The following is a 12,544-nucleotide window of genomic DNA, read 5'->3' on the forward strand; positions in this document are numbered from 1 at the left end:
AAAGTGTTAAACATTTGCATGAGGTAAGAATATACAGAACCTTGAGGAAAAATGTGATAATTCCATTAACTAGAATCTTTATTAAGGCTCTTTTGAGCAAACACTCATTTCGAATCCAAATACAGCAGGAAAGGATTGTTTGCGAAGTGATATTTGATGGATTTCTCCAGAAATGGCAATTGGTAATGAAGATTATGAAGTTATTCCCTGTCTTCCCATTACGCTGTAGGCTGAGTAAGGGAGCAGGGGGTCTACTTTGGCACCGTATTACAGTCCTCATTTGCATTTGTCACTCAGGATCTTATTGCACTGGTAGCAGGAGGTTGAAATGCCATTACAATTGGAGTGGGTCTGTGTGTACAAAGTCTTTAAGATGTGGCATGACGGTACACAAAGCCTATATGCTGTATACCTAGAAGAAAACAACAACTCAGACTAAAAAGTTTGGGGGAGATCGAAAATGACATTTCATAAACTTTATCTGCAGTTTCAGGCCAGAAGCAGTGGCCAGCTGGTAAGGACTTCTATATGCCAGAGGTCTCATTTAGAGAACATACTGGCATTTGTTCATTTGCTGATCCACCCAGCCTGCTTTGGTTGGGTCACTGAACGCTATGCAGACAGTAAGGTCCTATTTGACAGGGGCATTACCCGTACATCCTGTCTCACCTTGTTTGATGCCCTCTGTTCACTTACCTGACACCAGGTCTCTGACGCAGGTGTCCACAGTGTTCCTATTCCAATGTATGCGTTGCTAAGCTTCCATCTCTGGTCTCTACCAATGTCACCTCTTCTGCGGACAACAAGCCTCATCATTTACCATTCTAATTAGGAAGGGGCAGAATGTCGCTGTCAATCTCTCTTTTCTGCAGTAGGCAAGACAACTGCACTATGCAATGTCCACAAATACACAACATTCATACACAGCTGCATGTGTCTTTACTTGTACTTCTGTTCAGCTGGACAATTTTGACATTAAGTATCTGTGATTGTTAAAGAGCGACTAAATCCTATGCAACTCTCCCATCTAAAAGTGAAAAATCATTATCTGGGCTGATCTTGGGACCAAGTGATGTAAACATAGCAGGATAAACACAGCTGCAGATAATAAAATTAACAACAGGTCTGTTTGATTTAGGTGTAGCACACAGTCAGTATTGACAACAGTCAATAGTTTAGTCAATGCTTGCTCATTGCTACACCTAAATCAAATGGATCCATTATTTATTTTATTATCTGCAGCAGTATTTATTCTGCTATGCTTGCGTTACACATACAAGACCAACACTTACAGGTGATTCAAAGAACCACATCCAAGGATGTAGGGTAGCACTCACCAATTTGAAAAAGGACAGGGACAGTGCCTCATTTCCACCAATTTATTTTGGCCAGCAAAACATGCTAACGTTTCGGCCTACTTATAGATGATTTTTTTTTTACCTTCAGATGAAAATTCACCGCAGTGGTATAGGATTTAGTTGTTCTTAACAGAAGGCAATTTCTACAAGTACGATTATTGAAGATGGTTGAGGGTTCACATTCAATATCCTCTGCCTGATTTTTGGAAGTTGAATAGTGAATGAATAAGTTAGTTCTGAACATTGTTGGACCAACAAAATTGTATTTTTCATGTGAGCATTTTGTTGTCCCACCATGACACACCAGTAAAGGTTACATTCAAGGGACCAAAGTGGATTAATGTTATGGTATCTCATTACTCTGGTTTCACATTTCTCAAAACGATTGGAACTCCAAGCATTTTGATATAACCAGCACACTTTCTAGGATGTTTAAAAGGACAATCTGCTGTAACCTCTGATGCTTTGCCTGCCTCTGCAGTACACCTTGCAGTCTGTGGCCTCAAAGCCTCCATCAAGTCCAGGGAGCGGCTGCAAGCTCCAAGGCTGCTGAACTCTGAGTTTTAACTTACAAACTCTATCACTGACAGCTGAGCTTGCGTGACCTATGTGGTTAGACATTTGGTGGGGTTGACAGTACCTGGAGCCTCCACCATGGAGATGCTGGCATTAAATGGCCTTCTGTCTTATGTCTAACCCTGGCCTTGACGCATCCACAGACTTTGCCTTCTGCATCTGTGGCAAGCACAAGTTGCCAACACAATGTGCGCAAAACAAGCCGATGATATTTAAATGTACACCCGCAGCCAGACAGTAACCTACATTCACATTGAAATAGAGCATAATATATATACTGACATATACCAAAGCCACAATGCTAAAGATTTACATACATACTAATATCCTTTTTGATATTTTTGCTCACTGGCACACTAAGTTGGCGGCGCAAACTCACGTTTGCAGCGGCCTCACCCAGTACTGGTGTGGGAAGATGGTGGCGTGAATTCACGTTTGTGGCAGCCTCACCCAGTGCCGTCCATGCAGTGTCTTTGTCCACATCTGCGTCTAAGTTTGTGTCTTCGTTTGATGGCTGGGAGAGCTTGGTCTGCTGTGTCCTGTGGGCCCAGGGACCATGGCCCTGCCCGGAGCTGCACCCAAAGAGTAAACACCGAGGGCAGTGCAGAAGCAGTGCAGGCTAGGCTAACTGCTTTTTTTTATAGTTTGGATATATGTGGTCTTGTAGGTTATATGTGTTTTTGTCTTTGTGTTGCACTGCTGTGGGCTGCGGGAAGCGATATTTCATTTCATTTCACATAAGCAAGTACATGAAATGAAATGACAAATAATGTTCCCGATCCCTGAAAGACAGTAGCTAGGCCTAGTCCACAAATATCAAGAACACTTTTCTTGTTGCTGATTTTACTGACAAGTGTCCAGTAGGACCTTCCTGGGAAAAATGATATGGTGCATAGACTTTTACATCTTCAGTGTAGGAGCCAAATGAGGGAGGATAAGGCAGGAGTTTGAAGAAGAAACAAAGTCGTTGCGGCAACAAGCAGATAGCAACCAGATACCTTCATCGTCAGACTATCATCGATAGCTAAAACTTGGGATAAAGCTTTTGGTTCAGCACAACAGTGCTGTCATGACTGGGTTTCATTTATAACAGATCTGTGGGATTTAGACAACACTGCACTTACCAATAAGACCATGGATGTCAGTCATTAGTCAATACAATAGGTGTCAGTCAGTAGTCAATACAATCGGTGTCTGTCAGTAGTCAATACAATCGGTATCAGTCAGTAGTCAATTCAATTGGTATCAGTCAGTAGTCAATTCAATAGGTGTCAGTCAGTAGTCAATACAGTCAGTGTCAGTCAGTAGTCAATCAATAGGTGTCAGTCAGTAGTCAATAAATAGGTGTCAGTCAGTAGTCAATAAATAGGTGTCAGTCAGTAGTCAATAAATAGGTGTCAGTCAGTAGTCAATACAATAGGTGTCAGTCAGTAGTAAATACAATCGGTGTCTGTCAATACAATAGGTGTCAGTCAGTAGTCAATTCAATAGGTGTCAGTCAGTAGTCAGTTCAATAGGTGTCAGTCAGTAGTCAATACAATTGTGTCAGTCAGTGATGGCCACCTTAAAAAGAAGCCTCACATACAATATATCCAGATGCTGTTTATTCTAAGCTCCTGAACGATCATGTACATGTGCATATCAAGTGGTTTCATTTGTTTATCAAACTGTTTGTATATGAATATTGTAATTGCTCTCTCTCTCTCTCCATAGGCACATAAACTCATTCACGCGCAGACGCACTGATAGCGCAGAAGTAATAAATTTCTCTGCCAAAAGATGGACAAAGACAAAACCTCAATAAATTAATATCTGCCAAATGTTTAGAGGGCTGCGGGCTTCTGTGCAGGTCAGACCGAGCCAGATGCTCATGAATAGAGTTGTGATTCAGAGACATAGCAAGTTATTTGTGCTGAAGTTTCGGAAAGCTCAAGGTCACTTCCTGTTTATTGCACTTTCCACACGCAGCTGCCCAACCGCTGAATACCTTTCCGACCCCGCTCACCCTACAGGTGGCATGCTGACATGGGAAAAGATGTATTTTAATTTATTCTAATCTAAATCACGCTCGTTTTCATTGCATTTGAGGGAATTATTGTAATTGTACTCGAAGCAAATGCGTCGCTCTCCTTGGGTTTGAGGCCGTAAGACAAACAGAAGTAGACAACTCTGATTTCCGTGTGGTTGTTAACACTGCAGTCCGCTTACTTAAAGGTAATCCATGATGAGTTAAGAACAGGATTAGTTCCGTTTCTTTTCCGATCAATGGCTCCCAGTCACTTATGAAAACAAATAAGAAATCAATGAACCTATCGCTAACTGTCCATCCGTGCACCGCACATAAACACACAGCAAAACAGAATAAATTAATCTTGGCCACCAGACAACCTCTTACAGTTCTCTGTCAGTCCCTGAAACGACACCCGAGAGTTTCCTGTTTTTCAGCTGGACGGAGAGACTGAAGTAAATAATGTCCCGGCTGCGCTCACAGCAGTACAGACACAAGCAACTAAAGAAAAAGTGACTTCTGTATCCCCCTTTTCTACACCAGCGGGTGGTGTTATCCCTTGACCCTCAGTAGATGGTATTATAACAACAACAACAACAACAACAATATCCCGAGAAAGAAAATGAGCGAATGAGAGAGAGGGAAGGAGCAAGAGGTTGGAGAGAGGAAGAGAGAGAGAGAGAGACTGAGTAGACTGCAGACGGATATCAGGTAAAGGGGGGAGTAGGTAGTTGTATGAAACAGAGGGGGGGGGAGTAGTTTTATGACAGTGGAAATAAATAGTGAGAGAGATCTGTAGGAGACAGATGCCTTTGTGTAAATGTAGTAATTAGCCCTGAACAGTTTCAAAGGTATAATTAGTTTACGTTGATTCTCGCTTGCTCGCGGGCTTCATTCTACTTCCCCCCGCCCTCGCTCTGTCTCTCTTTCTCTCTCTCTCTCTTGGTTTCTCCTACTCTCTCATTCTCTGTCTCTCTCTCTATTGCTCTCTCTCGCCCTCCCTCTCTCTCGCTCCCTCTCTCTCTCTTGCTCTCTCTCTCTCTCGCTCGCTCTCTCCCTCTCTCTCGCTCCCTCTCTCTCTCTTGCTCTCTCTCTCTTGCTCTCTCTCCCCCTCTCTCTCTCGCTCACTCTGTCTCTCTCGCTCTCCCTCTCTTGCTCTCTCTCTGTCTCTCACGCTCTGTCTCTCTTGCTCTCGCTCTCTCTCTCTCTCTCGCTCACTCTCTCTCTTGCTCTCTCGCTCTCTCTCTGTCTCTCTCGCTCTCACTCTCCCTCTCGCTCTCTCTCTCGCTCACTCTCTCTCTTGTGCTCTCGCTCTCTCTGTCTCTCTCACGCTTTCTGTCTCTCTCTCGCTCTCCCTCTCTCTCTCTTCCTCCATCTTCACTTGAGAAAACGAGTTGAATCAGAGAGGAGGACGGACGGCATCCAAAAATAACACATCTCCTTCTGATCTTAAAAAAGGAAAAAGTGGAGGAACAGCTGCTTATAGCAAAATAAACACATTAACTCCAATGCATCGCAGTCTGCAATCACGGAGGCCCGAGAGACAGCTGCCCGCCGTTAATCACTAACACTTTCATCATGTTTTTATTTCTTTCCTTGTCTCCCCTGCAACTTTTTGGGCCTGAGTGACGTGTCTGTCTCTGGCTCGCTTCACAGCTCCCTCTTTCCTTCCTCTAGCTCATTTTCTTCTAGGCTGTAATGGAGTATATTTAATATTCTACACAACAAATGTTAGGTAATACTGTACTGTGAAAATTCAATGGCAAAAACAAGAAAAGTGTGATATAGATATAACGATATATAGAGGAACTATATATTTTAGCACCAACAGTACTTCTCTGCCCAGACTCAGATAGCAAAATTACTGTGGCCCGGACCCATCCCACACCCGACACTTACATCCAGTCCACATACCGTGTGGAATGATGGCACTTGGGCGGTCCGCTCCTGTTTGCCAGATCTGGGCCAGAACCAAGCCATAGCAATGCCGCATGTGCCACATATTTGCCAAAGGTGGCCCATATTTGTTTTGTGGTATTTGGGCCTTATTCACCATTTACCACACGGGCCACTTCAGGGTCACATCCAGATTACATGTTGTCAAGGGCGCCGCATCGCTGCCAAAAAAGGCCCACATTTGATTTGGCATATTTGGGCCATATTTGCTATTATACATGTGGGCCACTTCAGGCTCACATCCATTTTGTCAGGGCCAGAAGAAGGCCATCAGTGCCGCATCATTGCCTGAAGTGGCCCACATCCGGATGCTATCTGGGGATGAACTAGCAGTGTATCTGTTGGTGAAAACAGGCTCCTGGATGAGCGCCAGGCCACATCCTGCTCTTGAGGTACCTGTGTCACAAGTTTTTATGTCAAACAAATCACTTAAACCTGGAGCTATACCAATGCCTCCTGTTTCAGAGCTGCAGATCCAAATTGTATTTGAATTATCTTTTGTTGTGTCCTTTCAACCTCTCATTTAAAGGGTAACTGGGATTTTTTTACAGCTTGGGCCTTATTCTTGTAGTTTTTGCCATTCTGCCTATCAATTATGATATCATTTAATTCATCTGCTTCATTGTGGAGATTTTGGAATGGGACCACTGCTGGACTCAAGTGTCTGAACAGAAACGTTAGACATGTTTCAACAAGTCCAATTTTACACAATAATCTAAACCATGTATTTGGGAGTGAAAGTTATTAGCTGAAATGTTCAATGTGGTCAATGGTGGATGACATTGCTGATCTGCTTCTTGGTTCAACCTGCAGGAAGTAGCAGCCTATACTTACCGTAGGCCAATATTTTTTTCCTAGGATGAATCTGGAAAGTTCCCGCCCTCAGGTGCTAGGCTGCCCAGCACAATAGAGAAGTCATACATAATGGACCGTCATGGACACAGTCTGACTGACACACTAGGGGGGTTTGTTGTTGTTGCTGTTGTTTTCACCTTTTTCTCCCTGATTATATCCAGCCAATTACCCCACTCTTTCCAAGCTGTCCCGGTCGCTGCTCCACCCCCTCTGCCGATCCGGGGAGGGCTACAGACTACCACATGTCTCCTCCGATACATGTGGAGTTGCTAGCCGCTCCTTTTCACCTGACAGTGAGGAGTTTCAGCAAGGGGATGGAGCACGTGGGAGGATCACGCTATTCCCCCCAGTTCCCCCTCCCCTCTGAACAGGTACCCGGTCCGACCAGAGGAGGCGCTATTCCAGTGACCAGGACACATATCCACCTGCAGATATGGCCAATTCTGTAGGGATGCCCGTCCAAGCCGGAGGTAACATGGGGATTTGAACTAGCAATCCCCGTATTGGTAGGCAACGGAACAGACCGCCATGCCACCCAGACACCCTGGGGGGGGGGGGGTTGTTGCTTAAAGGACACATTTAACACTCCTGTTCACTTGTCCCAGAAGACACTGTCGTAAAGCTGAGTCCAGCGGTGGTCCCCTGTTCAAAATCAACAAAATTAAGCCGTTGAGTAAGATGATATCATCAAGATATGCATGATGGCAAAAGAAAATAAGACCCGGTTTGTAAAAACCAGATTTTTCTGTGAGCTCCTAATCATCCTACATTATCAAGGTGTTTCTAGAGATTCAGCTGATTGTGAACCCTCATGTCCACATCACCCTGTTTTGATTTTAGAAACTTTCAACACAGCAAAGGATTGTTGTTTTCTACGGAGGAATATTATTCCAAAAGGAAATGCAGCCAAAAAACTAAGCTGGGGGAATGACAGATCAGGAAGAGGCCTGCCTTTTCCAAGGATGATGCCTGAGTGCATATGAAGCTGCCATATATAGCCTATTATCCTGCTTAAATGTTGGCAGACCTCAGAACAATTTTTTCACTTTCTCCTTCATTTCGTTCTCTTTTTTTTTTCTCCTTTCTTCCTCCATTTTAAGAGTTACACTGCATAACCATTTTGACCCTTCATAATTTTCTCAGTAATCAGCCTGTTCTCTCTGTTGGTGGCAAAGCTTTAATCAAATGTCTCCCAGCCTCTACCAGCCAGAAATGTGTTATTCTGACAGAAACACAAAAAAGCATGCAATTACTCCGGGAGGACCTGTCCCTCCTTCCCTCCTCTCTGCTACATCTGCAGAAAAGAGGGCACCATTCAAATCGTCCTTTTCTCTTTCCCTTCCTCTCTGTGTTCTGGATAATGAGAACACCCGGCCTTACAATAATGACAATGAATGCCAAAGAAGGGTTCATATGAGTGCTTTGTAATGTACACTGTATGGAGACACTTGGGGAACAGTAGGGTACTGCTCTCTTCCTCCACTGAAACATCACCTGATGGCTGTTATGAATAATGAGGTTTTACACTAGAATAATTGCACCTGTCATTTGTAAAAAGGTCAAAATTTGAGGATGAGAGCCCAAATATACCATACGGCCTTTTTTCATTAGATGCTTAATTAAATGTCATAGAGCGAGAGAAAAGAAAAAGTACTTATTGTATGATACATCACCACAGATTATGTACCTTAATGATTTTTCCGTTCCTGACAAAAAGAAAAAGTGTTTCTTTCAGGGCATCATGAGGCCGTGCGTGCTGTTTCTGCATCTAAGTTGTGGCGCTGGTGGTGGGTTGCACATGCGTGCATGCAGACATCTAAGTCATGTATGCCTACTTAGATTTACGGCTCTGCTGTGCTGTCACAATAGATTCAGGGAATGACTGGCATCACATGTGTGTAGCGCAGCATGCATACACTCATTTCAAGCCAACTTCATCACCAGGGAAAGGAGGGAATGTGAGGGAAAACATGGAATTCATCCCAGCTGGCTTAAAATCAAAAGAACAAAGCAAACACAAATCACTTTCTCCTGAAACCAGCATTGAGTCATTGGCATTTTATTCAGGAAATCCAAAGCAAAACAAGGAAAACCTAGAACCATGTGGCTGTCTCTCTCACTTCCAACAGATGATGAACAGAAGCCTCTCTGAGTTACTTATTATCTTAATATTCTACGTGTCACTTCAAATTAAAATGCTGAGGATTTACATGCAAGCAGGAGGGCATGTAGTGGCAAGTTTGAAGAAAATGAAGCAAATCTGTTTTAGCTAGCAGCTTTGACAGAAAATCCCATAAAAAGATGCCACAACATCATATCTGAAATTCACAACACTGGTGACTGCATTTAAGGTACAATGGATCTCTGGGACAAAGTACAATGGATCTAAGGTTCAATGGATCTCTGGGACAAAGTAAAATGGATCTAAGGTACAGTGGATCTCTGGGACAAAGTACAATGGATCTAAGGTTCAATGGATCTCTGGGACAAGGTACATTGGATCTAAGGTACAGTGGATCTCTGGGACAAAGTACAATGGATCTAAGGTTCAGTGGATCTCTGGGATAAGGTACAATGGATCTAAGGTTCGATGGCTCTCTGGGACCAAGTACAGTGGCTCTCTTGGCATCAAGGGCTCTGATACTATGATGCCAATGTAATCACCACAAATGACCTCACACTGGGCAAAAAATAAGAGGACTTTTCAAATCCTAACCAATGATGATAATGGGGAAGACTACACACATAAGGTCAGATTTCACAGATTTTCTGTTTTTCAGTTGTACACACATAGACATTTTTTTAGGCAAAGACGGCACATCACACACACATAACAATCCAGTCCAATGATTTTAATTAAAAGTTTCATTGTGGAATATCAAAATTAAGGGTGTCATTTAGTCGGTTTTGGGGACGAATAATTTGATTTGTTATAACTGTTTTAGTGCCCCCTCTGTGAACACAGCCAAATCCCAGGAGATTGAGGGGGCGTGGCATTGCGTTCAGAAGACTCTTTATTGATAGCTACCTAGCTTGATAACTTGCATGATGTTTCTAGGTAGCTATTCAAAAATAGACCAACTGACAGACTGATGATATTGTAGCGAATTCAGGGGGGCAGCCGGGAACCACCACTGCAGCTGGGAAGCGAACCAGGGTTGCCCACACCATGGGCGACTGCGCTAGCCAGAAAACTAAAGAGTCTGACCCATTAACCAAGGGCTAGCGAGTCTATATATCCGTGATCGTTACACTACCCCCTCCTTCCGTAAGTGCATCTCTGCACTTCAGCTCCCTGAACCTCTGGGCGCACGCGCTTCCGATGGCCTCATGGTCTCACCATCCCACTTCTGAACCACCACAGCCGGGACACGAACCCGGATCTCCTGCACCACAGACGACTATGTTAACCAATCGACTAAAGGGTCTGACCCGTTAGCCAAGGGCTAGCGAGTCTATTCATCCGTAATCGTTACACTACCCTCTCCTTTGGGAAGCGCATGAGCTCCCTCATGCCTCTGGGTGCACGCGCTTCCTTCCACGTCCTTCTTTTGTCATTCCCAATGAAAATCTTAACATCTTCAACTCTGCCACCTCCAGCTCCACCTCCTGTCTTTTTAGTCAGTGCCACTATCTCCAAACCATATAACATAGCTGATCTCACAACCATCTTGTAAACCTTCCCTTTAACTCTTGCTGGTGCCCTTCTATCGCAAATCACTCTTCACCCACTCCACCCTGCCTGCCCACCCTAGTTGTTTTTTGAATATACATATTCCTCTGAGATCGTGTTTACTTTCCCTCCTTTGGAACAACTTTTGAACACTGTTTGGTAACTGCTGATTTTTTACTCTGTACATGATTTGAATTGTTTTGAAGTCAACTAAATCCTTAAATTTTAGTGCTTTCAGTTTGATAAAGAGTGGATTTGTAGGCTCTCTGTAAGTGGTTTTGTTTACAATTCTTATGGCTCTTTTTGAAGGATGAAAATTGGATCTGTGTTTGTTTTGTATGTGTTCCCCCACACTTCCACACGTAGGCGATGTATGGAAGTATGAAGGAGCAGTACAAGGTGTATAGTGCTGGTTGATGCAGGAGATCTTTGGCTTTATATAGTATTGCAATTGACTTTGATATTCTTGCTTTAATATAGTACGTTATATGTGGTTTCCAACATAATTTATTGTTTATTATTACTCCAAGAAATTTGATTTCCGACACTTTTTCGATTTCTACATCATTTATCATGAGCTTCTTGTTTGAGTTTGTTGACCGATTCCCAAATATTATGAATTTCGTTTTGCTTAGATTTAGTGTTAGTTTATTTGAATCAAACCAAGTCTTTAGTTTCTTCACTTAATTTCCTACTGTATCCAAAAGTTGTTCCAAGTTGTCCCGAATGCAAAGTAGGTTTGTGTCATTTGTAAATAAAATTATTTTTAGTGCTTTTGAAACCTCACATATATTATTAATGTACAAAATAAACAACAATGGCCCCAATACTGAGCCCTGAGGAATTCCACACTTAACCATCATTAAGTGTGATTTATAATTATTAATTTGCACATATTGGTTCCTGTTATTTAGGTAACTGGATAGCCAAGGAAGAGCTACTCCTCTGATTCCATATTTTTGTAGTTTTATTAATAACAAGTCATGGTCAACCGTATCAAATGCTTTTTTTAGATCTAAGAATACTCCTACAGCATATTCTTTCTTTTCTATAGCAGTTGTTATCGCTTCCACGAAATCAATGAGTGCAGATGATGTAGTCCTATTGGTTCTAAATCCATATTGTTGTTCACACAGTACATTATGTTTTGTGATAAAGTCATACAACCTTGAGTAGAATATTTTTTCCAGTATTTTAGAGAATTGTGAAAGCAAAGAAACAGGTCTGTAATTTGAGTGAGTGTCTATCTCCAGCCTTGTGTATGGGTACGACTTTTAGCTGTTTTCATTTTACATGGAAAAACACCAGTTTTCAGAGATTGATTGCATTTTTTGTAAGAGGTTTCACCACACACTCAATAATATCTTTAACTAGTGATATTTCAATACCATTGCAGTCTGTTGACTTCTTACTCTTAAATCTTTTGACAATATCAGTAATTTCTTTTTCATCTGTTCCCTTTAAAAACAAAAGAAAATGAACTTGCAGAGATTTGAAAACTTGCTTGAGATAAATAATCCATCACAGTGAATGTTAAAACCACCTTTATTTTTCTGTCAAAATTATGTTAACGTTGGTGGGATAATGCAGCTGAAAGCGGGTTAGGGTTAAAGCTAACCTTAAGGCAATTAATTCTCACTGTGATTATATTATCTCCCGTATCAAGCCACTTGAAAGTCTCTGTAAGTTACATACCGTACTGGAACCAGTTGGTGGAAGGGAGGGGAAAAAAATATGATTTTGGAGTAATGGAAAGTAACGTGATTTGTAGTAGTGGACTAAAACAAGCAAAAACACCGGTGTAGTCCTCTACAACGTTGTACTCTTGAACACCCCTCCTGTGGGCGGTGTCTATCTCTCAGCGGCACCTTTGGATTGGATAGATGGTTTTAACCAGAGGAAGATGGGAGACGACCTGGGCGAAGAGTGGTGGTTGCACGAGGGTAACTCAGGTACATAAACTAAACTACTTTACCTTTAACCCCCGTGTGTATCCGGAAGAGCTAGGTGTGTAATTTGTAACTTTTTGACCTCTGGCGTTATCTCGCAGCTTTTGCCAGTTTTGCTGTCTTGTACTTAGCACTGGCTAAGGCTAGTGATTCATCCACTCAGTTTGCT

At 42.6% G+C, this 12,544-nt stretch overlaps 1 protein-coding gene across 1 annotated transcript in view; it reads left to right on the top strand.

Annotated features, from left to right (window-relative positions):
* The first annotated feature begins 9,132 nt into the window (after positions 1-9,132).
* The window catches only part of cmss1 (cms1 ribosomal small subunit homolog), a 49,194-nt gene continuing 45,782 nt past the window's right edge, over positions 9,133-12,544 (top strand). The window contains exons 1-2 of the mRNA XM_056289886.1: positions 9,133-9,244; positions 12,289-12,378. Coding sequence (XP_056145861.1) covers positions 9,133-9,244; positions 12,289-12,378 — 202 coding nt within the window. The remainder of the gene's footprint in view (positions 9,245-12,288; positions 12,379-12,544) is intronic.

This window comes from Lampris incognitus, chromosome 11, assembly GCF_029633865.1.
Source record: "Lampris incognitus isolate fLamInc1 chromosome 11, fLamInc1.hap2, whole genome shotgun sequence".
Classification (NCBI taxonomy): Eukaryota; Metazoa; Chordata; class Actinopteri; order Lampriformes; family Lampridae; genus Lampris; species Lampris incognitus.